This window comes from Phanerochaete carnosa, assembly GCF_000300595.1.
Source record: "Phanerochaete carnosa HHB-10118-sp unplaced genomic scaffold PHACAscaffold_5, whole genome shotgun sequence".
Lineage (NCBI taxonomy): Eukaryota > Fungi > Basidiomycota > Agaricomycetes > Polyporales > Phanerochaetaceae > Phanerochaete > Phanerochaete carnosa.
This window is the reverse complement of record NW_006767632.1, coordinates 2,012,541-2,036,210: the sequence shown is the minus strand read 5'-3', so window position 1 is coordinate 2,036,210 and position 23,670 is coordinate 2,012,541. Positions and strand designations below refer to the sequence as shown.

General features: G+C 56.2%; 10 protein-coding genes across 10 annotated transcripts; 7 read left to right on the top strand and 3 right to left on the bottom strand.

The window, feature by feature from the left end:
• Nucleotides 1-297: 297 nt before the first annotated feature.
• Nucleotides 298-2,116, top strand: PHACADRAFT_144204 (uncharacterized protein; the record flags this gene model as incomplete). The annotated part of the gene is made up of 4 exons (XM_007395872.1): nt 298-414; nt 467-541; nt 609-1,533; nt 1,606-2,116. 3 exons carry the CDS (start codon nt 298-300, stop codon nt 1,242-1,244), a joined length of 828 nt encoding a protein of 275 aa, XP_007395934.1. The 3' UTR covers nt 1,245-1,533; nt 1,606-2,116.
• A 425-nt stretch (nt 2,117-2,541) lies between these two features.
• Nucleotides 2,542-4,167, top strand: PHACADRAFT_256348 (uncharacterized protein). The gene is made up of 5 exons (XM_007395871.1): nt 2,542-2,566; nt 2,621-2,633; nt 2,694-3,857; nt 3,910-3,920; nt 3,979-4,167. The coding sequence occupies exons 3-5, from the start codon at nt 2,719-2,721 to the stop codon at nt 4,083-4,085; spliced, it is 1,257 nt and encodes a 418-aa protein (XP_007395933.1). The 5' UTR covers nt 2,542-2,566; nt 2,621-2,633; nt 2,694-2,718; the 3' UTR covers nt 4,086-4,167.
• Nucleotides 4,168-4,465: 298 nt separating this feature from the next.
• PHACADRAFT_256346 (uncharacterized protein) lies at nt 4,466-5,533 on the bottom strand (the record flags this gene model as incomplete). Its single annotated transcript, XM_007395870.1, has 3 exons — nt 4,466-5,034; nt 5,090-5,327; nt 5,388-5,533. The coding sequence occupies 3 exons, from the start codon at nt 5,528-5,530 to the stop codon at nt 4,546-4,548; spliced, it is 870 nt and encodes a 289-aa protein (XP_007395932.1). The 3' UTR covers nt 4,466-4,545.
• Nucleotides 5,534-5,935: 402 nt separating this feature from the next.
• Nucleotides 5,936-8,135, top strand: PHACADRAFT_256344 (uncharacterized protein). The gene is made up of 10 exons (XM_007395869.1): nt 5,936-5,991; nt 6,044-6,215; nt 6,269-6,286; nt 6,347-6,442; nt 6,495-6,521; nt 6,580-6,680; nt 6,746-6,754; nt 6,810-7,313; nt 7,386-7,529; nt 7,621-8,135. Exons 1-10 carry the CDS (start codon nt 5,975-5,977, stop codon nt 7,907-7,909), a joined length of 1,377 nt encoding a protein of 458 aa, XP_007395931.1. The 5' UTR covers nt 5,936-5,974; the 3' UTR covers nt 7,910-8,135.
• A 63-nt stretch (nt 8,136-8,198) lies between these two features.
• PHACADRAFT_256342 (uncharacterized protein) lies at nt 8,199-10,386 on the bottom strand. Its single transcript, XM_007395868.1, has 3 exons — nt 9,768-10,386; nt 9,453-9,715; nt 8,199-9,362 (listed from the first exon to the last, which is right to left on the bottom strand). Exons 1-3 carry the CDS (start codon nt 10,377-10,379, stop codon nt 8,375-8,377), a joined length of 1,863 nt encoding a protein of 620 aa, XP_007395930.1. The 5' UTR covers nt 10,380-10,386; the 3' UTR covers nt 8,199-8,374.
• A 394-nt stretch (nt 10,387-10,780) lies between these two features.
• PHACADRAFT_256341 (uncharacterized protein) lies at nt 10,781-11,608 on the top strand. The gene is made up of 3 exons (XM_007395867.1): nt 10,781-10,865; nt 10,945-11,139; nt 11,285-11,608. Exons 1-3 carry the CDS (start codon nt 10,810-10,812, stop codon nt 11,463-11,465), a joined length of 432 nt encoding a protein of 143 aa, XP_007395929.1. The 5' UTR covers nt 10,781-10,809; the 3' UTR covers nt 11,466-11,608.
• Nucleotides 11,609-11,971: 363 nt separating this feature from the next.
• On the top strand, nt 11,972-14,292 carry PHACADRAFT_209121 (uncharacterized protein; the record flags this gene model as incomplete). Its single annotated transcript, XM_007395866.1, has 8 exons — nt 11,972-12,039; nt 12,149-12,216; nt 12,270-12,312; nt 12,384-12,758; nt 12,814-12,957; nt 13,013-13,312; nt 13,371-13,549; nt 13,606-14,292. The coding sequence occupies 8 exons, from the start codon at nt 11,972-11,974 to the stop codon at nt 13,677-13,679; spliced, it is 1,251 nt and encodes a 416-aa protein (XP_007395928.1). The 3' UTR covers nt 13,680-14,292.
• A 1,473-nt stretch (nt 14,293-15,765) lies between these two features.
• On the bottom strand, nt 15,766-19,506 carry PHACADRAFT_209118 (uncharacterized protein). The gene is made up of 4 exons (XM_007395865.1): nt 18,237-19,506; nt 18,040-18,183; nt 17,777-17,982; nt 15,766-17,720 (listed from the first exon to the last, which is right to left on the bottom strand). The coding sequence occupies exons 1-4, from the start codon at nt 18,369-18,371 to the stop codon at nt 17,351-17,353; spliced, it is 855 nt and encodes a 284-aa protein (XP_007395927.1). The 5' UTR covers nt 18,372-19,506; the 3' UTR covers nt 15,766-17,350.
• An 898-nt stretch (nt 19,507-20,404) lies between these two features.
• On the top strand, nt 20,405-20,845 carry PHACADRAFT_60471 (uncharacterized protein; the record flags this gene model as incomplete). Its single annotated transcript, XM_007395864.1, has 1 exon — nt 20,405-20,845. A coding segment is annotated over one exon (441 nt), but the record flags the coding sequence as incomplete, so codon positions are not given.
• Nucleotides 20,846-22,165: 1,320 nt separating this feature from the next.
• On the top strand, nt 22,166-23,513 carry PHACADRAFT_256336 (uncharacterized protein). The gene is made up of 2 exons (XM_007395863.1): nt 22,166-22,953; nt 22,988-23,513. Exons 1-2 carry the CDS (start codon nt 22,188-22,190, stop codon nt 23,215-23,217), a joined length of 996 nt encoding a protein of 331 aa, XP_007395925.1. The 5' UTR covers nt 22,166-22,187; the 3' UTR covers nt 23,218-23,513.
• Nucleotides 23,514-23,670: the final 157 nt, after the last annotated feature.

The window sequence follows — 23,670 nt, the reverse complement described above, 5'->3', positions numbered from 1 at the left end:
GGGTCCCGCCTTTTATGGCCTGCTGGGGCCGCATGTCACTGCGCGTCGGTCAGCGACTCTGACCCGGATATCACCTCCCCTCTCCCCCTTGGGTCGTCGCGACCCCCCCTCACGATCGTTTCGTCCCAACGCCCGTCATCTTCCATTGTTCCAGCGGACAATGCGTCGTTAACCTCCCCCAGCCTTTTATTTTTATCGTCTTTCGACCTACTGCTCGCGCCTTGCACTGCTTACTCCAGCCTATCCTCTGCCCGCCCCACGTCCGCATCCTCTGCCCCTTCAATCCCAACCACCATCATGTCCGCCATCCTCTCGCCTAGGCCGCGCCGAGCATCGTTCGACCCCTCCCAGCCTCTTGAAAGGCCTGCTCCGCTGCTTTCTCCGCCTATCTACCTCTCGACCGACATTCCTCGGGTGAGCACCCTTTCTTCCCCACTTGGCCACATTTCTTACCGCGTTTCATCAGTCCACAGGCCTCTTCAGCCCTCCTAGACTCCTGTCTCCGATTAATATCGCTGCCCCAAGTATACACAAGTCTAACGTACGTTCCCCGTTACGCGTCGCGTTTTCTTTCCTTGACGCCCAATATCTTGCACTTGCTTCGGCAGTTATCCAAGGCCTCATCCTCATGTAGCTCTACAAAGCGTCGACGTACTCACGCTACCTCTTCTCGCTCTTCTCGCCGTCGGCAAGCTCGTTCAGACCTATCTACTGCTTTTGGCCCCTCTGTCTTCGATTCCCTCCCTTGGATTTCACAGGTAGAGTGCGACCCAGAGCGCGTTGACGTCTGGGACGTGGCCGATCTGTCATTACTCCCCGACGAGTCACCGCGTTCTCATTCCCAATCCTCGAGCGTTGGTCCAGTGCGTCACCGACGGGTCTCTACGCGTTCTAGTACAGCGCCCGGCAGTAACATCTCAGCAGAACCCATTTCACTCACCTCCATCGATGTCAGCAGCAGTGTGTGGCCCCAGATGCCACGCTCCCTTCGGCATTCGCCTCGCACGCCCCTGCAGGAGTTCCCACAAGAGCCGCTCCTCCCGCAGCTTCTTCCGGCAGCAGAAATTCAGCGTTCTGCTTACGATCCACGCACGCCACCGCCGACCTACAGGTTTAATCCACAGAACGTAAACTTCCACCACTTGATGCCCGTCTTTCCTTCTGCCGGACCCGAGCTTCCACCTCCGCCCACAGAGCTGGCACGGATCATGTCTCCCGCGTCACCTCAACCTCAGCCTCTGTGAACCCGCCTGCCCCATCTCCGTATTTGCAGCATCCGTCTTCCTACCGGCATCACAGAAATGACTTATTTATCTCTATTGCAAGTCTTTATATCTTGAAGGACGGATGAACGTCCTCGAATCGATCGCTGTAGCACCCAGCCGTGCTAAGGATTAGAATCAACCCTCGCCGCGTCCCCGGCATCACCATGTCAAGCAGACATCTATATTTACTCGCATCTCGACTTCCCAGCCAGCAAACAAACAAGTACTTTAATCTTTGTGAGCTACAGCACACAATCATCAGCTCGTGGTCAGTCATTCGTGTGTGTGCTCTTTCCCATGTCGAGGTATTCACTCATTTCATGGTAACTTCTCCTTGCAGCTCCGCTTACAGACGTGTATCAATAGTTTCGTTCTGCGTCACTCACCTCAGACTGTACGATAGTCTCTGCGTCGAGCTCTCCAAGTTTCTCAGCCTCGTTCTCGGAATGCGATTTCTCCCAAACCACCTCCAAGCCCTCTCTTTTTCCGTGTCATAAACTCGGCGGGCATATGGCGCTGCTCCATTTATGTACTTCGCCCCATTGGATCTCAACGGCTTCAGCTCAAACATCTGCGCCGCAGCCCTGCTCCGTCTACTTTGTGTCACATCCCCTGCACCTTCGTCGAGGCTTCGCACCTCCGTCCACATCTCCGTGAAATTTCTCATCTCGATACGTCGAGTTTGCCTAATACGACGGCGGTGTTTGATTTATTCTTCACATATTCTTCTATTACCCATCTCGCGTTCTTTGCGTATGCTCTGCTGTTGCACCCTTCTCCTCTTTTTGTCCTTCCTGCTGCGCCATATCTACTTTACAATTCTCTCGCTAGCATTATGTCTCAGTCTCTCTCAGACTCCACTGTAACGACCTTTGTACGGTTTCCCCTCACCTCACAGATCCCCGGCACCGCTACTCCCTCTTCTCTACTTCTGTATCGTATATTCTGAGACTTCCACTGTCCTAGTTCTTTAGTGATAGCCAGCCTTTCCGCTGTATGTAGTAGGTACTGTCTACGACGCGTATTAATATGAACATGGACCGCGACTGTTTGCGAGTATGTGTGTAGGAACGACGGCCAGTCGGGCAGCGATCGAGCCAAGATCCATCGAGGAGTAGGTGATGCTCCCGGCGGCCCTGGAACAATCTCGTACTAGTCGGCCGGCCGGCTTTCACTCTCCTCCCGTCATATCGCACAATTTTGCCGCCACTCCCGTGGGAGTCATCCAAAGCCACTTATCAGCACTTGCCCTACGAATTATTCTCTGTGCGCTGCACAGTGGTGAGGCAGCTTTGGGAAACGTGAGTGCGCGAAATGAATGCAGTCAGGAAGTGCTAATGCGACCGCGCTGGAAGCGGAACTGACCAGGTATGTCCAGTTCATATCAGGGAATGACTATGTAATCTACCAGCCCTCCGCAACTTTCAGGTAACTTGTCCAGGAACTGGAAGACATGGCCACCTCCGCATCCCACGATCGCGTTATTAACTTTGGCGCAGGGCCCTCCGCGCTGCCCCTACCCGTGCTTGAGCAATCGCAAGCGGGTCTGGTCAACTTCGAGAACACCGGCATCGGTATCGCTGAGATCTCACACCGTTCCTCCGAGTTCACCACGTTCATCGCCAAAGTCGAGGTGAACATCCGCAGCCAGCTCGATGTCCCGCCGACGCACGCTATTCTCTTCACGCAGGGCGGCGGCTCCGCGCAGTTCGCAGCTGTCGTGATGAACATGCTCGCGCGGTACAAGCTGCTGCACCCCGAGAAGGGCGGCGCGGAGACGGTGCTCGACTACGTCGTGACCGGCTCCTGGAGCAAGAAGGCGTGCGAGGAGGCGCGCCGGCTCACCGTCGGCGGGCACGCGCAGGTCCGCGTCGTCGTCGACACACGGCAGCACTCACGCGATGGCCAGTCCTTCGACAACATCCCGCCCCACGCCGCGTTCGCGTTCTCGCCGGACCCCGCGCTCGTGTACTACTGCGAGAACGAGACCGTAGACGGCGTCGAGTTCGCGCACGAGCCGGGCAGCGCGACCGCGTTCCCGTACGGCCTGCTCAACCCGAACGGCGAGGCGAAGCTTCTCCCGCTCGTCGCGGACTACTCGTCGTCGTTCATGTGCCGCCGGATCCCACACCTCGCGGACCACGCCGTCATCTACGCCGGCGCGCAGAAGAACATCGGCCCCGCGGGCGTGACGGTGCTCATCGTGCGGCAGGACTGCCTCGTCGATGTCGATGCGGCCGCGCAGCTGGGCGCGATCCCTGTGCCGACGATGCTATCGTGGAAGACGCTCAGCGACTCCAAGAGCCTGTACAACACGCCTAGCGTGCTCTCGGTCTACGTGACTGGCCTGGTCGTTGAGCGCATGAGGGAGCAGGGCGGACTCCCATATTACGAGGAGCTCAACCGCAAAAAGGCGCTATCAGTGTATGCAACCATCAACGAGGGACAGGAGAAGGGCGTGTTCAGGAGGAAGGTGAAGAATGGCTCGGAGAGTTGGATGAATGTCGTCTTCGAGGTGCTTGGTGAGGGTGCGGAGAAGAGGTTCTTAGACGGTGCAAAGGAGCGCGGTATGACTGGTTTGGAAGGCCACAGGTGCGTTTTCGCCGTGGTTGTGCGTCCTCGTGCTCACCGAAGGCGTGTTTAGATCGGTCGGTGGTATATATTCTATCTGAAAGAGCGTTGCGAAGTTGCACTGACAATCTCGTCTTCGCAGGCATCCGTATCTCGCTCTACAATGCAATCACGGAAGAACAAGCTGGCAAGCTGGTGACTTACATGCGCGAATTTATCATTGAGGAAACGAAAGACAAGCAACAGTGAGATGTAAGTAAGACAGGACATCAATGTAATTGTATACGCATTTCTATACCTCTTCCTACACCCAATATAAGCCAGGAGATGGTCCAAAATGTTGATACTAAGAAAGACAGTCCAAGATGCCTGCATGCAAAGTATGTGTCAACTGTATTTTCCGGGAAAAAAAAGGGGGAGCGGGAGTATTGGACGTTGCGAACTCGGCTGCGGCAACAGTGAACGTTGTGAGGTTGTCGATCGCATGGCCTGCGAAGCTTGGACGAGAAGGGACCCGAACAAGCACGATCATACAAAACCAAATACCACAGTGAACTGTTATGCATCAACGGCGAAATTGAATAATGCTGTTAGGCGATACGTAACCCAAATCTGCATCCTAGTTGCTAGGGTGAACAAGGTCAATTAGAGGAGATGAAGATACGTAGGGATACAGGAGTAGGGTGTGGCGTAGACGACGAGCGTCCATCTACAAGCTCTCAGCAGCCTTCTCCGAGACAGACTTCTCAGCGTGCTCCTCTGCGAAGGCGGATTTGGGTGCAAAGATACCCGCGAGCAGCCAGGAGCCTACGAAGAGACCGACCAACGCGAGCACTCCATTCTTTTCGTCCTTGTCGAGGGTGCGGGAATGGTGGTGCCCTGCTGCGCCTGTAGTCTCAGTAATCTCCGCAACACCTTTGAGGAAGTCTTCCGACATTTTTCTCGGGGGCAGAGAAATAGAAGCGATCTCCGGGACAAAGTCATGAACGAGTTCCATGATCATTCCTTTCTTTTTCACGGGCTGCAAAGCGGTAGGAGGAGCGAGAGTGTCGGGATAAAGATTGTGAGAAGGACCGCCGCCGATGAGGGTTTCCGCACCGGCCACGGTGAGCACCTTGGGGTTGGATGGCTGTTCGGCCTGAGGAGGGGAAGACTCGGCTTTGACTTTTGAAGAATCCCAGAAGTCTGGCACGAAAGGCTATGAAGCTCACATGAATTTTGCGCGTGCTACGAACGGAAGCGAATAGACATACAACTGCAATTGGTGGCTCTGGGGCTAGGTGATGGGTTTCCGGAATCCTGACAGCCAAAAACTCTTTGGGGTAGGAAGGCGGAGCGGGCGCGGGCTGGGAGCTCGACGGAACGCCTGCCGCTTCGACATTGGAAGCATGCCGCACTTGCTGCTGCTGGGGTACCGGTGTTGGACTCTGGAGGGCTTGGTCTCGTTCGAATTCTTGCAACCGGGTAATCAGGGTAGCCTTGTTTCCGGTTCTGCACAGGAATGAACGGTGCGACCCAAAAATGACGAATCGGGACGAACGCATGACTTACTGCAAGAGTCCGCGCTGTTTTGCCTCTCTCTTCAAAGCACCAAGGCTCTTGTTCGACCAGTCGCGGGTGAGCAGGACGGTGGAGACAAAGCCCCGTCGCTGACCGACATTCCTGACATTTGCGCTGAGGGCCTGCCGCAACATGTTACAAGTGTGGAGGATGTTGGAAGAGCACGAAGTAAAGCCGGGCAGGCTCTGCATTGCGGCGCTTATACCATGTGGCATTACCGAGGTATGACGTCTCCAGGCTTTTGCCTCACTCGCGTCTCGTGCGCGTCTGCGGGATAACGCTCATGAAATTGCTCCTCATCATCGGTCGCGACGACGGGCAAGGTAAGAGCATGGAACATGGTAAAGATATGCCAACACGATAGTAGTAAGAGGTCTGTATTGCACACATCCATCGCAGATGTGATCCAGTCCCAACCCCTCCTATAACCGTCGTACTTGGAATACTGCCTCGTGTTCCGCGCTGCCTCGTGTTGTTGCCCATTTTGAGCAGAGGTCCATGACTCTTCTCTTCTCCTCACCTCCACCAGTAATACCCCATCCACTTGCTCTGCATAGTCCTCGCTGCCTGGCGTAGCCATGCTGACATCGCCTGCGTGAGTGCTAATCTCCATTTGACACTCCAGTCGCTCTGACAGTGATCTTTAGGGTGTCGAATGCGAGTCTCCCGTCCCAAGGCGGATTCTGGGGGAGATTCAAGTCGCCTAAAGGCGGCAAAGACATGAGGCTGGAGCAGCAGCCACAGCAACCGCCACCGATGGCGTTGTCCAGGCAAAGACTGTTGACCCTTGCGTTCGGTGACATGGAGACAATTCGAGTGGTAAGTCTTGCTCGACTTCATTGCTCCGATACGGCGCCTGATGGCTGGCACAGCTTCCGCCCACCTATATTGTAAGTCAGCACAGTCGACAATGTCCAAACTCATGAGATCGCTTACTTCTTGTAACTCAGGAACTTGAAGCACTTGCGCGAGATTGGGTTAAACCGCCACCGGACGCGATGTTCAGTCTGCGCGTCCCCGTCGAATACGCGTCCCTTGCTGCTTCTGTGAGTTGCTGTTGGCTGGTCGCTGCGTGCCATTGTCTTGACTGTCTTGCAGCGTCTCATCTCTACGCCTTATATCTACGTGAGCTCGACCATTTAATGGCACAGATTTCTGAGTCTTCTCATTTCCGGAAATACAGTTGTCTGGAGACGACACCTATCAAATTGCAGTGATGGGCGTGCAAGGGCTGAGAGTAGAGATTGTCTCTGACGGTCCGCCCCCGCCAGAGGACGAACCTCCGTGAGTGGCGTATGGATATCTGGCCGTTGTTGTTCATGGCTGACCATTACATCACGGTCCGATAGTCCGCCTCCGTAAGTATATCTATCTTTGTATATCAATTAACGACTGAAACACGTGCTACCATAGACCTCCGCCGGTCCTGGACATGCCAGCGACCTTCAACCTAGAATTAAGCCCCGGACAATATGTAGCCCTAGACACCACTGTTTCATCGGATGACTGTGACATGGCCCGCATGGAGGATGGGACAACAGTAGACGGCCAATTCTGGGGCAAGCTGAACATTGTTCACCAAGGTGATACCCACACCATGGAGTTCAGTGGGACAAGGATCGTCAACGAGGATGAAGTCTCACCAGACCTGCTTGTCGACTCCAAAGTCATCACCAAGCTTGCCGCTGCGGCCAAGCCGGCAACAGCCAAATGTCATCTGAGCATCCTTGCCCCGAGTGCGCAGTACTGTGACGTGACACTCTCCTGCTCGTCGCTCTGGAGGCTCGGAATGACATGGCCCACCGCCGAGCCAGTCGCGGACAACAGGGTCAAATACTTCTTGCGGGTGCACCCTGGCGGTGCGGCCGAGCACTTCGAGACCCAAATCACGTGTACATCACTGTACTATGAAGCGATGTACGCTTCTCTTTCACTCGTACATTCGATGTCGCTTGCTGACCCTCGATGCCTTTGGGCTGTGCCCTCCAGACCAGATCCTGTGTATGTCGATCCGCAGGAGTTTATCGCGCCGCGCAACGGCTTCGCAATGTCCTTCCGGGACTTCATCCCTCATCTCGGCAACGTTCTAGACCAGCTTGGCATGTCTCTCCATGCTCGGACCAGCTTCATCAAGTAAGTGCACGTTCCATCTCGCATGCACTCTAGCGAACCACGCTAACGAACGCAACCGCGTGCCCGGCCCGCGCACCTTCCACGCCTGCAGCAACAACATGAGCGCCTTCTCGCAGCACAGGAACATCGCTTATCGGTTCCTGTCGCCTAGCAAGATCGCGGCCGCCATCGACATCTCCGTCACGGTCGAGAACTGCGTCTTCACACGCATCTTCCTCATGTTTCGCGGCCTCTCGGATGACGAGGTGTCCGTGTTCGAGGGGCGTGGCGAGAAGGAGGCCAACCAGGTCAACTGGAGGGAGCAGATCGGTTGGTCCGAGCTCTCCAAGGATCCGACACAATTCCGGGTGTTGGAGACCTCCATTCTGGAGCTCATGTAGGAAGGTACCGTGGCTCTTTTAGTCGACGTTCCAGAGATCCGGACTTTCTCACCATCTTGTCTCCGGAAGTTCAAGAGTTGTTCTGGCTTGTCCGTGATGAATTATGCTGTAGTCTTATGCTTCCAATTACGCAGTCGTACCCATACGGTAATAGTAGTCCATCGAAGATTTTCTTTCCGATCTGTATCGTGTAGAACATACCTATCCCGGTTATCTCAATATCAACTCACGCTTAAAGGGAGGGCTGTTGTCGCCTCACAGTATATCCCAAAATGCAAAATTAGCTGGAATGTGCTTTCGCCGTCATCCATTCAATACCTAGTATAGAACGAAAAGAGGACTAGTCCAGCGATACATGAATCCGAGAGCACTACACGCTATATGCTACAATTATGAAGTTAAGACTTGAGAATAGCGGCAGAAAATGGCATGTATCCCTAAATACACGGACCGCACTGTGAATGCCTAGCCTGTCCGCAGATGGTTGTGGTATATTCGCAAAGGTTCCGAAACGACGTTCCTTGCCATCGAGTCCGGAGGCGCAGGCGCTAGTCTGCGTTTCTTAGCGGATGGTCGCGCATACGGCGACGGATGTGAATGCGGCGGTGCCGAGCGTTGCGGCCCGCTGCCATCGAAGGAGTAGCGCGAGTCAGAGACAGGAAGCTCGAAGCCAGCCGACGCGAACTGGCTGCCCGGGAGATCCTGCATGGCGGCGAACAAGGGCGGAGATGCGCTCTGCATGCGGGACGACGACGTTTTAACGGACATGGCATCCTCGCCGGAGAGATCGCCGCCTATCGACGGCCACGCGTCCTCGCCCTCGCTCTCGGTGCGCAACGGGCTCGATGCCTTGCGCTTGCCCGCCTTCTTGCTGCCGATCATGCCTGACAGCGCGGAAGGGTCTATGTCGGCCGGAACCTCGTGGACGTACTTCTCGGCTTGGAACGTGGGCATGTACACGATGGCTTTGCGTCCGCCGCCGTCCGCGTCGGCATCAATGCTGACCGTCCCGAACGGGTCGAGGCTCGAGTGCTTCCCACGCAGGAAGGGACTCACACCTGTTTGTTTCTTGACTTCGTCGATGATCACGTCAAGGCCCTTGCCCGTGACGTAGGTTCTCACCCATTCCTCAGGGTCGAGATCTTCACGAGACGCTGCGTCGAAGTTAATGCGGGGATGATGACTCCGCTGTGAGGATGATGGGGCGGACGCGTCAACGCCTTCGAGAAGGCCTTGGGATTGGAGTCGGTATTGGAGCGCTAACGCGACCGTCCGAAGACGTTCGTCGTACATTCCCAGAACCGATATTGCTTCTGCTCGGCGTGCCCAGTACGAGAATTGGGTGTTTGACCAACCAGACAACGTCAGCACCGTCGTGCGGCTCAACGTCACTTGCCCCGAAGGCGCGGCATCGTACGCATGGGAAAGCGTCTTGAGTGGATTGTACGGATGCCTATAATAAGAGAGAAGACGCGGTGAGAAAGTGACAGTCAAAGCGGTGCCCTGCGTATAGATAGCAAAGGCCCGATGAAATGAAACTTACGGGACGAACGTCCGAAGAACGCTCTTGACAACTTCCACCTTGACAAGGAAGTCGATAACAGTGGCGCTTTCGCCCTTGTTGACGACAAACGAGTCGGTCGCTGAGCCATTCGCGTCCATGCGCGACTTGCTCTTCTGCGATGTCGTTCGCCGTTCGGCCAGACGAGAAGAGAAGATGTTCCATCTGTGCTCGCCGAGCTTTTCCCGGATAAAGTCGGCAGCAAATGGATCGAGTTTCGAGCCGGCCTTCTCTGACTTTTGTCGCTAGAATGCAGGGTCAGTGTCAGGGCAAATGAATGGGGAAGGGGGTGCGTACATCTGCTTGGAAGGCGATTGTATGTTCGTGCGTCTTTGCGCCAGTTACCACTAGGGGAAACATCGCAAAGCCAGTGTTCTGGGCATGGGGAGGAGGAGGAGGAGAAAGCTCCTTGTGCTGGCCGATGGGCTCTGGGATGAGCTCGATCGTTTGCTCAGGTGTGTGCGGTAGAGACTCCTCGAGAGGCGAAGGGGTCGGATCCATGATAGACGATGGAGGCGTTGTCCACTGCTGGAGCTGGTCGATGCTCTGAGGAGGACAGGCATACGGGCTGTTGCTGTCGTCGGAGTAAGACATCGACGACTGTTGGTTGCACTGCGCTACGTCTGGCCAGGCGAGATTGAGGTCGTGGCCGAGCATCTGGTGCATGGCGAGGACACCCTCGAAGAGAGGGTGGGCCTGGGGGCCGTGCATGCTCTGGGGGATGGGGAACGCGCCATGGCTGGTGAAGTCGTAGGAGGAGGGGGGCAGGGGAGTCTCGAGGGGGAGCGGGATGTGGGGCATCTGCATGTGCGCTGCAAAGTCTGGCGGAGGCTGCATGATGCGGTAGTCGTAGTGGCTGTGGTCCATGGCGGGACGGGAGGGCGAGGGAGGCTCTGTGGAAGAGGCCATTTTGTGCTCTGTCCTGGCGGTCGACCACCACGGGGGCAGCCCAAGGACAGAATGAATCCCGGCCGAGATTGGTTCTCCCACAAATTCTGAAGGGGTCGCCTCTCCGCTTTCGGCAGCCACCCTGCGCCAGATCGCAGATATCACCAGCGATCGGCCCCTCTTTTTGGAAATTCCCACAGAGAATTTCCCGTCATCGTGACCTTCCTTCAGTCCGTTTCTAAGCTGTCACGCACAAATTATTCCCCTTATCAAACACAAATTACCCTTGCCACATCACTGACACAGACCCTAACCCTATCCCCATCCCTCGGCCGGCTATCGTCGACGCGCTTCCCGCCTGCCACGGCAACCAAAGATGGCGGCCAACGAGCGCACGTCGTCCTCTTCGCCTTTCGCATCCTCACCAGCACACCTCCCGCCCTCCCTCAACATGAACTCCCAGAACGCGACGGGCAGCAGCAACCGCTATGACCGCCATTACTCGGGGTTGGTGCCCGCCATCACTTGTAATCCGTCCGTTGCATCTCTGACACCACGTTCAACCCTCCGCCATGCCCCTTGCCAGCAGGAACGTCAGGAGGAGCATCGAATCGTCACACCTGGGTGATACTGCCTCCATCGCCGAGAGTGTTATTACTCCTCTGCCAGAGCCACGACTCCCGGACCTTGACCTGCCGCAGTCAGAGTTAGATCTCTCCACCACCTTTGAATCGATCTTGTCAGAGTCCTCCTCATCCGACAGTGCCCCCACGGTGCCCGAGTAAGTCCAGATCCCTCGCCTCTCCATACCCTGGCGTCTTGTATACCAAGACGCGCTCATCGGCTCGCACATCTTCTATAATCACCCACCCCTGTCCCGTTTCCACGTCCCTACGATGATTAACGTTCAATGCGTTGGCACATAGACTCGACAAGGTTAATAAGCGCGCCAGCAACGTCCTGAAGCTGTCCCAAGAGAACGAAAAGCTCAAGGAGGAGCTGGCTGCGATGAATGCTCGGATCGAGGCGGCCGAACGTAAACAGCGGGAGCTCAGGCAGCGGGAGGCTGCTCTGCAAGGTGCCACGAAGGCTGCCACTAAATCTTGACAGAGGACATGAACGGATCTAGACTTGGATTGGACCCCCATACTCATACCATACCCTTGCATCATTCCATCGCATACGGCAACTGTAGTAATCGTTCTTCAGCCGCTTGTTCCCTCGGCCTGTACAAGATATAATTCATCCTCATAAAACGGTGACATGTGCTGAGACCGTAGGGCATGGGTTGGCCCGTCATGGTGAGCTACGGGCGCACTTTCGCGTGTGGCCATTGGCCAGGAACCCCCGACCACTACGTTTCGCGTCTGCAATTTCCGCAAGGCTCTCGTAGGATCCGGCCACGAATGTCTGATATAGAGTCCGCAGCATCGGGAGCGGACGAACCACTAAAACTTTAATAAGGCCATAATGCGCAAAGAGGCTCTGCTCCACAAACACACCCTCATTCAACGTGGTCGATCGGCCTGACATCCAGACAACTTTAGATCTCTGTCCCAGACCGTCACGAAAGATTTTTTCTCCGCCTCCCGCTCCCGCCTTCGCCGCAGACAATGTCGAGCTCGAGGCCCAGCTCGCGCAGGGGATCCATTGACCCCGCGCGACTCCAGCCCATGCACAAGTACGTCGCGTTTTGAACAGTCGAACCGGCCGATCGCACCCACTAGCGGGCGCATCACCGGTGTCCACCCGTGTGTGTTTCGACGCTGATCTATCATCCTGTTTTTCAGGGTGCACCAGTTGTCCGGCGTCGGAGACTTCAATGTCGTCTTTGTTGGGGCCGGCAACATCATGTTTGGTGGGTATATGCGCTCCTCCTTCCCGAGACACCCAACCGATGACGCATGCCAGGCTCGGACGAGGGCCCGTGGAACCACTCGTTCCGCTTCGAGCAGTACGTGCCTTTCTGCACTCCGCGTGCCCGTGTGTCCGATGTTGACCTCCGCCGCCGCCGCGGCGCTCCAGCAAGCTTGGGCCGCGCCTGAAGGTTGTCGCGATCGTCGACCCCGCCGTCGAGCGCGCGCGGGCCGTGCTCGGTGAGAAGTGCGAGACGTTCGTGCGCAGCGCGTACGAGCACACGCAGGTGTTCCGGACGCTCGACGAGCTCGTGCAGAACATGACGCCGAACATGGCCCCGCGCGCGTTCGTCATCGGCTCGCCTCCGATGTTCCGCGGCACGACGCAGAGCGGACGCGATATTGAGCTGCAGATCCTCAAAAACTTCCCCGGTGTCGCGCTCTTTATCGAGAAGCCCGTTGCCACCGGCCCCAAGGAGGAGCTTGCCCAGGCGTTCAAGGTCGCCGAGGAGATCAAGAGGAACGGTGCCATCTGCTCTGTTGGGTGAGCAGCCTCCCTCATGCTACAGCCAAAGCGCAGTACTGATGAGTGGCTGCAGTTACATGCTCCGCTACCTCCGTGCAGTTCAGATGATGAAGCAGATCATCGCGGATAACAACTTGACCGTCATGGCCACGGTCGCACGGTACGCCGCCGCATACGAAGCCATCGCCAAGCTCGACTGGTGGGACAAGTCCAAGAGGTGTGTGGTGCCGCCTTTCCCGTCCTCCTCGCGTGGTCTCACGCGCCCTTCGCAGCGCCGGCCCGATCATCGAGCAGGGCACGCACTTCTGCGACCTCTCCCGCTACTTTGGCGGCGACGTCGACATCTCAACCGTCGTCGCGCACTCGCTCGAGTGGGACGAGGAGGCGGGCAAGCTCTCGAAGCAGAAGATCGACGAGGGCAAGATCGCGCTCGAGAACCGCGTCTCGCGCGTCACATCGGCGACCTGGAAGTACAGGAGCGGCGCGGTCGGCACCTTCACGCACCTGACGGCCCTCCAGGGACACGACTACAGCTGTGAGCTTGAGGTGTACGCTGACGGCTACCAGCTCAAGTGCGTTCGATTCCAGTGTGACGGTGTGTTTGTCGGCTGACGCGCGTGCTACGATCAGGCTCGTAAACCCGTATGTGGCACCTGTGCTTTATGTCCGCAGGCCGGGCAGCGACCACGAGGAGGCACATCAGTTCTCAGACGACGACCCTTTCTTTTCGGAAGTATCTGTCCTCGTTGACAACATTGAGGACATTGAAGAAGATCCTGAGACAGCGCAGATTTTGTCCAACTTTGAGGGTGTGTCTTTAACGTTTCGCTCACACTGTCGTCTCATTCTTACCTCTATAACCCAGATGCCGTTAAGACGTACGAGCTCACGTGGGCCATCCGCGAAGCCGCCGAACGCTCCCGAGCCGCGCGCAAGTAGGTCAAGATCAAAGCATCCTCGTTGTTATCCAAGAAATAGACTATAGAACATGCAAGATGCGGATAGGACTAGCTGTGTAATGTAATGGATGGATGGAAATGTGCAATGAGATATGAAATCCGGATGAGACGGTGCGTATGTTTGGCTGTGGTGCAAAAGTAGCCGAGGTGCGGTAAGTATCTTCAAAGCCCGTGTTTTCCAAAATGTGTTTGGGATGCCAAGTCTTCAGGCACCAGTCTCCGCGAGCTCGTCGTGTGGAGGAGACTCTGTCGTGCGCGTCCGCTTGCGGTCGGGTGCCGCGGCAGGCGACGACGGCCGCTTGCGGCTGGTGCCTTCGCCCTTGTCCTCTGTGCTCGCTCGGTCTACCGGCTCACTTTTCTGCTTAGCCGTCTCAGCAACCTTCAACGCGCGCTTCTTCGCCTCGCGCTTCCGTTGCCAATACGGTCGCTCGCGCTTCGCGAGCTCGTCCCACTCCTTTTGGAGGTGCTCCTTGAGCTTCGGCATCGTCTTGAACTCTTCATCGCAGTGGAAGCATTCAAGGTCGTGTTTCAGGAGCGGTTCGTACGTGCTCGGCTTGAGCTGGATCCTCTGCGGAACGGAAGACAGACGTCGGTGATGCGACACCAGAAGCGAAATAGGTTAGCAGGGCGCACCTCCGCGTAGAAGGACGGCATGGCGTCGAACCAGGACATGACGTCGTCCAAGTGTAGGAAGAAGCCGCGCTTTGGATGGAAGGAGTTGTAATGTCTTTTGTGCTTCACCGCGTCTGAGCAAAGGTCGCCGGACATGACGTGTAAATGAAGGTGCCTAAACGTCCAGTTTTACTAGGGTTGCTTTGACATCAAGCTTGCAGCCCTCGCACGTACTTCATAGACGGGACTGGATGGAAGCCGACCCAGACGTCCCATTTGAAGCCATGATGGTGGACCATCTCCTGCTCCATCTCTTCCTTGAGCTTCTTCGCGACTTCTGCGAGGCCGTCGAGCACCTTCTTTGCCTTCTCCTTGCCACACTTGAACAGCGTCCTCAAATTGTCGACCTCGTCCACATCAAGGAAGCCAGGGATCGGCCGCGGCAGGATAAGGAAATGGAAAATGCTTTTTGGGTACGCGTCGTAGACGGTGATGGACGTGTCGGTGTGCTCGAGACGGATGGTGGGCGGGATTTTCTGCGGCTCTGCGCGGATGGCGTAGTTGCGCAGGAGGAGCTGCCAGTCGTCGTCGGCCTGCATTTGTTCGCTGGGTGGTCTAGTGTGTGGAGAAAGCCTCCGAGGCCTTTGTGGCGCGCGCCCAAGACGCGCTACGGGCGGCTGCGGCACGACCCATCACGTGCGACGTGCGGCGCCCCGCGGGGTCAAAGCGCCAGCAAAGGCTTCTTGCCTCCTGATTCGCCCACGTCCGGGCTCTTGGGAGTGTGCTGCTGTGCTCTCTCCTCCGTGGCATTCCAACCCGGGGTCGTCCAGGATCGACACTCGCTGGCACTTCTTCAAAGTTTTGCCCCTCCCACCCGGAGCGCCTCCCCGTCAGTCGACGTCCCCGAGCCAACCGGGGCTCATAACCTGTTGAGCTACAGGCTATGAGCACCGATTGTCTTCCCATGTCGGCTAAAAAATTATTTCTAGCGTCATGACCTGATAGTCAAGATGCGACTCTCACACGTCAGCAGTCCTCAGCAGACAGCATGCTCTGCGCAGCAATTGCAATTTATGAACGTACGACTGTTCGGACCACGCCTGACGTACGAAGCACAATCCTCGAAAAAGTGGACCAAGTTCGGAAGAGCCAATATGACCCTGCTCGACTGTGACTCTGACAGCCTCCTTTGTTCGCACAATGGCTCGGCCGATATCGCCGATATCGCACTCCCATCTCGCACCATCTCGCGCCATTGGCGGGACCGCCTCCTTCTCCTGAGTCCTGTGGGAGTCACATTAGATGCTGCGCCTCCACCACTCGTTCGCACAAAACGCAAGGTCAACCGCCAGGTCCTTCATACCAACTGTGACCCCTCTTTGCGCGCAAAGAGTGTGCCTACATAGGAGCTTTTTATCTACCGCCATGACTTCCACGCCGACGGTACACCAAATCGCCCAAAAGGGTTTCGGAGCGGGGACGAACGAGCTCTACGACAGGTATGCATGCATTACAGTTCAAACGTACCCCGCAGCGTCTCTCACAGCCCAGCGCGTAGAGCCCGTCCTTCGTACCGATCAGAGGCGATCTCCCACATCCGCAAGGCCGTCCGCGGATCGGCGCCGCTCAACATCGTAGAGTACGCTCACACGCCTCCGTCACACGTTTTCCCCCTTCTCACGGGCCCACTTTTTCGCTTTTCTTTGGTTTCGGTTTGCCAGGGTCGGCGCGGGCACGGGCATCTTCACGCGTGCGCTCCTGGCGCACCCAGAGTGGAAGGACGCGGTCCAGCAGCTGCGTGCGGTCGAGCCTAGCGAGGGCATGCGCGCCCAGTTCGAGAAGACGGTCGACGACGCGTGCGCGAGCGCCATCGAAGGCACGTTCGACCACACGAACGTCGAAGACGGTTGGGCCGACCTCGTCGTCGTCGCCCAGGTGAGAGATGCCCGCTCCCCGCCCACTTCTTTGGAGGTACACACCGGCTGAACGCGCGGGTCTTTTTCTTTCTGCGTGGCATAGGCGTTCCACTGGTGCCCCGACTACGACGCGGCCGCGCGCGAGTTCGCGCGCGTGCTCAAGCCAGACGGCGTCGTCGCCCTCATCTGGAACCTCGAGGACAGGTGCGTCCGTGCGCTCGGGTCGACGTCGTGACGCTGCTGCTCACGGGCCGTGGACAGGGACGGCGCGCGCTGGGTCGCGCAGCTCCGCGACCGCATCGAGCGGCACGAGAACGGCACGCCGCAGTTCCGGCTCGGCCTTTGGCGCGCGACGTTCGACACGCCGGGCTACCAGCAGGGCTTCGCGCCGCAGGAGGAGGCCGAGTGGAGCTACCATCTCCTCGGCACGCAGCAGATCGTCGTCGACCGCGCGTGCAGCAAGAGCTACGTCGCGGTGCTGCCGGACGAGCAGAAGGCGCAGGCCGTCGAGGACATCAAGGGTATCCTCGCCAGGGGCGACGACCTGGTCTGGACGGACAGGGAGAAGGGCGAGTTTGAGTATCCGTACAAGACTTATGTTGTTATTGCCAAGAAGAAGTAGAGTGGGAGAGCGGAGCTGTCTCTGTAAATGCATATCAATGGACTACGTTGTCGCGTCGTTTCGAACTGTTGACACCCGGTGGTGTCTAGTGCCAAGAACGTACCAATAATCCGTTGACACTTGTAAACTCTTGTCTCTCAAGCAATCGACCCGGCACGGTCACGTAGTGAGGCAGAGATTCTGTGGTTGACAAGATGTATTACACCACGGACACTAAGTTGGTGAAGGCCATGAGGCAAAAGCTACTGATGTACAAACACTTGATGTACAACGGGTACAGGTACATTGAATGGATACAAAAAAAAGTGCTGTACAGCTCCCGGGGAAGAAAATAAAAGACCAGGAAGTCGATTACAGGGACTATTAAATCAGAACTGTAGTCGTCAAGTCGTGAAGAAAGGATAGGCACAGGTTGAACTTGCGAAACTCGCGATCGTGATGTGCGTTTCTAGGCCATGAGGGTTAAGGAATCATGAGCAGTCGTCTCCATCTCTGAGGCGATCACTGGGTAATCGGCTCTGGGGCTGGGGCAACGGACGGGTTCTGGGCGGGGAGCCCCTTCTCCGCGCGGACAGCACTCCGGCCGTAGTCGGTGTACTTGCCCGAGTGGAGGCCGAAGGCGGCGTAGTCGACGTTGCGGAGCTGGAAGAGGAAGAGGAAGAGGAAGCCGGGGCCGGCGAGGATGTCGAGGATGCCGTACCAGATCATCTCGGACGTGACGGAGATGACGTTGCCGCCCTCGGCGCAGGCCCACGCGATCGGGTACGTGATCAGCATGAACGAGAGGTAGCCTGCGCCGGTGAGGTACGCTGCCCTGAGGCCGGTCGCTTCGGCGAAGCTCGCGCGGGGTGCGTGCCAGAGGAGCACGAACCTGGCGGACACATTAGACACGCGTTGAGAGGAAGATATATCGCGATGGAAACTCACCAGATGTAGAAGAGCGCGGCACAGCCGAAGACATAGTAGCCCCACTTGTAGTCACTATGGACCAAAGCACCGACGAGACCACAGATGACGAGGAAGATGCTCATGAAGAGCGTCGTCATGATGTCAGAGAGCGACAGACCAGTCGACAACAGCAGCTCAAGGAGGAGCAGCGGGAACGTGATGAACCACTGGATGTAGCGGACATACTAAAATCATAACCGGTGAGATAATTGGAAGTAAAGCGCACGTAGGAGGATACCTACCCAGATCTGACGGGTGCCTGTGCCGCGGAACTCGACAGGAATAGGCGTAGCACCGAGGTCAGACGCCATAGAGAAGTAAGAGATGGAAGCGGTGGCGAGAATGATGATGGCGAGCTGGTGGAAGAGCCGAGTACCTCTTGGCCTCTGTAAAGTGCGATCAACTTCTGATCAGCTGCGCAAATCTTGGAGTCACTTACCATGAAATCGAGGACGATCATGACCAACAGCGACGTCGCGAAGACGCTGAACGCCGCCCAAAGCCAGTCAGAGCCATGAGTGGTGAGGTGGTAGTTGGCGTTGGGTGGGTTGAGGTCGAGCGCGTGGTTGCCCATGATGTTTTCGGGTTGGTCGGGAGCTTAGAAGATGGCTATGGCCTCGAGGAGGGATTGAGTAATTAAGTGGCACGAAGGCCTTGTCGGTGAATGATTACACTAGAGGCTGTGAGGAGGCGAACACTGAGGACTGCCGGCCGAGAGAGGCAAGTTATATATCTTGAAAAGCATAGTTCCGAGAGTCAGACGGCAAGGTCAGGCATGAACCTATGACTGCCCGACGGCGACAATCGGAAACGATGTGTGCTTGGTAACGTCCGAAGTCATGTACGCCAAGACTAGGACACCTCTGGCGGCGCGCTACAAAGCGGGATCTGCAATAGATTGGTCAGTAGACGCGGTCTTGAGCGGTCTCTTGCAGTCTTGCTGCGTCATACACGGTCCTATCTCCGACAGAGAAGGAGGGCTCGATGGGTCGGTGGTGGTCCGTGCGTGGGCGACCGTCGGGAAGCCTAGGAATGCGGAGCGCTAGACGTCTGACAAAGGCAAGACAGGCTCGCACAGACAACCACATGGACCCATCGAGAATACACGGTGCGCGTCCAAGAAGGAGCTGGAACCGTCTTCGACCGACGTTCGCCGATGCGTTCACTGTGATCCTCGCTGGGTACGACATCCCGAGCGTTCCAGTGATGTCAGCTGCTACATCGTTTGAAACAGGCGCACATTCTTAGCAAGCTATCGGATCCGGAGCACGTTCAGTTCGGGCACCAGGAGAGAGAGACGGACCGAACTTGACAAAACGCGCAACAGCGACCGACGGGTTTGTTTCAGCGAGGTAGAGGTGAGAGTGAACAAGTTCACACGCCCTCCAAGCTTTGTGGCGTTGTAAGTAGAACACACCCGAGTCCTGTCATCTCACAGCCAATCGGACTCGACAGACTTCCTTGGCAACATCGATATTCCAGACGGGTCGCGAATTCCTTCGTCGCTTTGGCCAGTGCCGCGAAACTTGTCGAGTTGACTCGTGAGCGGGAGATGGGCCGTTATCGTTTGGTACATACATCAGGGAGATGGGTAAGTAAGCGAACGTACAGCCATGCTGGGACACAGTCAAAGAATATTCTGCGCTCCAACGAGTAACGCCCAGTGATTAGAGAATTTACTGACTCCAGCTGAGAGCGGTAAATAAATCTCTTACCGCTATTCGAACTAGGTATTGACCATTACATAAGCTCATGTTTGACCCTTGCCATTAAATCGCCATGGAGCAACCTGATCTTGCCATACGATGGTGAGGGCGATATTACTGCTGTATCCGTGTTTTCGGGTGAGACAAGGACTTAGACGTGTCGCCTAGCGCTGCGCGCGATGTATTTCCACAGTGAGACTCAATTCAAAGCTAATGATGCCACAGGATGTCTGCCATGGGATGTTTATCGTTGGGATCGGTAGTATGTGTGCCACACAGAGCTATCGCGGGCGATGACGGTTTTTTCTACTCTAGCACCGTCATAAAATCGTGTATCATAGCCATTTAAATCGGCATCGCCATGTGTTAGACGTGCGTCCTCGTGCAATCGCCCAGTAGGACACTACGCTTTACCGCATGCTGACCAGGGCCCTGCCGCCTTCTAGATCCCGTCGTCCCTCGCACCACGGGTTCCCCTGGATTGCCGCGGGCGGACTTCAGGCGCTGCGAAAACATGTCTAAGAAGAGCGTCCCAGAGTTGCTCGTGAAGCCGCGTCTCCCATTATCTCTGTCGCCACCTCCGACACCGCCAGACTGCCGTAGTTCTCACCTTTCGTCATTGCATCGCGTATGCCGGAGCAAAATTCCAGTATAGTATGAATTATTTTTATTTGATCCCTTCGAACTCCATAAAACCATATTTTGCAGCCCACGGGAGGTACGCGCTATGTCGAGGTTTCTCCTCCGACAGGCTGGAAAACGATGGCCGAGACCGTATATGAGATTGATGAAGACAAGGTCGAGGGCTGCAAGGATGATATTGACACCCTGCTAGTATTCGTGAGTTTCATGGTTTGGCTAGTCTTGCTTGCCTCGCTCTCATATACATGTCTGATGTTAGGCGGGTTTGTACTCGGCCGTCCTATCAGCTTTCCTCGTTGTATCGTACACGTACCTCCTGCCCGATTCGAGCACCCAGATGATCTTTCTGCTCGAACGTATCGCTGTGCAGACGCAAAGCTACACCATTACGTCTGGAACCCTCAACTCCACCGCTCAACCGCCCCCCTCCCCTCCCCAGTTCATGGCTCCACTATGGGCCGTTCGTCTGAACGGTCTCTGGTTTGCGAGCCTTATCATCAGTCTTGCAACCGCGTCGTTCAGCATGCTTGTTAAACAATGGCTTCGAGAGTACCTTGCCGTTGAATACACTGCGCCGCAGGAGCGTCTTCGTGCACACCAATACCGGAAGCCAGCCCTCGAGAAGTGGAAGGTCTTCGAAGTTGCTGGCATACTCCCCATGCTTCTTCAGCTGTCACTTGGCTTGTTCTTTATTGGTCTTTGCCTCTTTACAGCCAATGTTGATGAACGGATAGGCCACACCACTATACCACTCGTCTGCGGCTGGGCGTTCTTCCTCATTGCCACTACGCTCGCACCGCTCGCCTCGCCGCGATGCCCGTATAAGATGCCGCTGCTGAAATCCATGATGCGGATGATGAGAACACACGTTACAATGAAGACGCGTCGCTCATTGACTTCCTTCCTTTTCAACCTCGCGAGCATGGTCGAACACTCGGAGCGGAAGCCGGCTGCGAGCATGGACTTCGCGGAGGAAAAGCAGGTTGTCAACAGCAACCAGGACGACAAGGACATCTTGCTGTCCATGGATACCATCATGGCGGATGACAATTTACTTACGACGATGTGGGGTGCATTCAAGCAACGCTCACACGAACCGGCGGAGTCACTCGCTTTCATCGTTGAGCTTGTGCTGAACCGCGTTGGTACCAGGGCCGAGTATCTTCGTCCAGCCAGGCTGCGCTGTATCCCTGACCTCACCTCGCTGTCCCGCCCAGTATGGAACACCTTCATGGAGATGCTTGCCGACTTAGCAGATCGCTGTGAGCCCCACGGACCCTTGCGTATCTCGAGCCCAGATTGGCTCTGCAAGGCATCGTTGCTTCTCCTTTCCAGCTCTCCGCACCCTCTACCCAGCTCCGCACTAGCTTGTCTTCGCCGCCTACTCGCTCACACATCCGAAGCGGCGGATACTTCAGCGGGATCAATTGCTCGATGGATAGCCCCAGCCTCTGGTGAGGAGCAATTCTTGTTCCGCCCACTATCCCATCGGCTATGTCAGCTCTATAAGAAACACAGCCAAGATGGCGTCTGCTTACTTGCCGCATACCCAGTATATGCAGAAGCTCTTCGCCCATACTGCAAAAAACCATTCAGAGGACAAATGCAGCCATTATTCGCGATATTGTCCAAGGAGCCACACCTCTTCACACACGAAGCGGCACGGGCCGTCATAGAGGACCTCTGGAATTATGTTCACTTTGTGCTGCTATCAGAGGGCAAGTTTGGCCCTACGCTAAGTCCCTTCATGCACATTTGGGAGGTGTTTTTCATGGCCCTTGGGCTCGCGAACCAACTGGGCCGCAGAGCGGACGCAGGTACAGTTGTTGCTACCCTTTGGGCAAACGGGACCTGGGCAAATGGAACTTATTGCCATCACCCGTTGGTCTACACGTCTGCAGCGTTCCATCACTACACGTATACTTTGCCCAGTATACTTCAGTTGGCGGTGGATGCATTTACCACAAGTCTTGGTGCGTCTTGCCAGTGCGCCGTTTACCTACGGAACTTCAGCTCACGCAACTTATACAGACCAGGCAAAAATGATACAAAATTCTACAGGCTTCGCAGAAGCTTTTGCGCAAGGCAGTTACACCCAAATGGAAGTTGTGGACATAGTTCACTTCTGCCTCCTCCACATTCAGCTCTACGCCGAATATGTCACCCAGAGCCTGCGGCCCACAACAAGGCAGTACTCGTTAGATGACGGCACGAGAGTCAACGCTCCGGACTCAGCTATGTGGGCGAATCTCTGGAAGGCGACGGGCATTGCTCTACGTGCGTACTTGAATATGGAGAGACAGCATGCCATACACGGAAGATGGCACTATCATCGCCCTATACTTCTCACTCCGGTTGAGCTACTTGCCAAGGACCAACAGCTTGCGGGGGATTGCCTCGAGATCATGGGGTCTATCGAGCGCGGCGGCAACAAAGCTCTCCAGAGTCTATCCGTGGGCGAGCCAGTCTTCCCGGATGACCTTATCGCCATACTCGGGCACTTCATTCTGGCCGAGAACATCCCCAGATATCCGAGGCTTGCAAGACTCCTCCAAGAGCAGGAGTCACGGTGGTCAGCACTGGCAGCATCCGTCTCCGATCTTGCAAACGAAGCGCCGCCAACACATGCCACCGAGTTCCGACCTGATCCTCTCCACCATCAGTCCAGAAGAGGTTCTTTTAGGAGCGACAGTCAGGAGGGCCGCCCGGCGTCGCCGTTTGTGGTACCGCCAGCGATGTCAGAGGGCAGCGGGTGGGCGGAGACGACACAGGAAGATGGTCGCGGAGACGTGCAGGACGGACATGGAGGTGTTGGGGCTGGTCTCCGTGCGACATCACACAGATAGCGATGATACCACTGCAAGTACCGAAGGACACTTGCACGAGCCTGGCGGTGGTATAGGCGATGGCGACACTCATATTCATGAAGGGGACGCTGACGTTGAGGATAGCACTAGCCTGATAGGCGGAGGCGGGGTCGAAGGTCACGGCAGGAGCGTCAGTGGACACGAGCAGCCAGATCAAGGTAGGCCTGAGGGAGACAACGAAGGTGGTGAGAGATCTGGCGAGTAGATGCAGGTCGCGAAAAGCTTCGGAGTACACGTAATGTTTGATACCCCCAAATCAGCTACTGTCCTGACGATCGTTTATGAGCTTCCTGCACCTTCAGAGTCGGTCATAAATCTCACGTCTGCGTCGCCGCGATGCCTCGAGTCTTGATGACTTGTCCAACAATATTGTCCATGATTCATGGCCGGACAGCCGTGCAGCTGACTCTAGCCATCTTGCGAGCGTCAGGCAGCCTGCGCAGAGACAGTGACAGGTCTGTGCCGTCACTAGCTAGCACGAGGCTCTCAAATTGGACTTTGTGAACCGCAGGGCACGAATGGTGGCGCGTGCTTACCGCCATTAATATTCGTGCTGTGCGGTGTGTACGTCCTGTCCTTCGCAGGCGCGCCGCTCTCATTTCATGTCGAAGAAGGCGGCGGCGAGCTCATCAGCACAAGAGGGGATGGAGGCGCACGA

What these genes read in the sequence shown, in the direction of transcription:
- PHACADRAFT_209118 (XM_007395865.1), bottom strand. Translation starts at nt 18,371, where the DNA reads ATGGGCAACCACGCGCTCGACCTCAACCCACCCAACGCCAACTACCAC. An exon ending in CAGGCACCCGTCAGATCTGG is followed by an intron (nt 17,983 to 18,039) that starts GTAGGTATCCTC and finishes TTATGATTTTAG; the next exon opens with TATGTCCGCTACATCCAGTG. An exon ending in GCCGCGCTCTTCTACATCTG is followed by an intron (nt 17,721 to 17,776) that starts GTGAGTTTCCAT and finishes TGTGTCCGCCAG; the next exon opens with GTTCGTGCTCCTCTGGCACG.
- PHACADRAFT_256344 (XM_007395869.1), top strand. An exon ending in ACGCGTCCCTTGCTGCTTCT is followed by an intron (nt 6,443 to 6,494) that starts GTGAGTTGCTGT and finishes ACTGTCTTGCAG; the next exon opens with CGTCTCATCTCTACGCCTTA. An exon ending in TCACTGTACTATGAAGCGAT is followed by an intron (nt 7,314 to 7,385) that starts GTACGCTTCTCT and finishes TGTGCCCTCCAG; the next exon opens with ACCAGATCCTGTGTATGTCG.
- PHACADRAFT_256348 (XM_007395871.1), top strand. Translation starts at nt 2,719, where the DNA reads ATGGCCACCTCCGCATCCCACGATCGCGTTATTAACTTTGGCGCAGGG.
- PHACADRAFT_256336 (XM_007395863.1), top strand. Translation starts at nt 22,188, where the DNA reads ATGATACAAAATTCTACAGGCTTCGCAGAAGCTTTTGCGCAAGGCAGT. An exon ending in CGTGCAGGACGGACATGGAG is followed by an intron (nt 22,954 to 22,987) that starts GTGTTGGGGCTG and finishes GACATCACACAG; the next exon opens with ATAGCGATGATACCACTGCA.
- PHACADRAFT_256342 (XM_007395868.1), bottom strand. Translation starts at nt 10,379, where the DNA reads ATGGCCTCTTCCACAGAGCCTCCCTCGCCCTCCCGTCCCGCCATGGAC. An exon ending in CAATCGCCTTCCAAGCAGAT is followed by an intron (nt 9,716 to 9,767) that starts GTACGCACCCCC and finishes CCTGCATTCTAG; the next exon opens with CGACAAAAGTCAGAGAAGGC. An exon ending in GTTCTTCGGACGTTCGTCCC is followed by an intron (nt 9,363 to 9,452) that starts GTAAGTTTCATT and finishes CTCTTATTATAG; the next exon opens with GCATCCGTACAATCCACTCA.
- PHACADRAFT_256341 (XM_007395867.1), top strand. Translation starts at nt 10,810, where the DNA reads ATGAACTCCCAGAACGCGACGGGCAGCAGCAACCGCTATGACCGCCAT. An exon ending in TATGACCGCCATTACTCGGG is followed by an intron (nt 10,866 to 10,944) that starts GTTGGTGCCCGC and finishes GCCCCTTGCCAG; the next exon opens with CAGGAACGTCAGGAGGAGCA. An exon ending in AGTGCCCCCACGGTGCCCGA is followed by an intron (nt 11,140 to 11,284) that starts GTAAGTCCAGAT and finishes GTTGGCACATAG; the next exon opens with ACTCGACAAGGTTAATAAGC.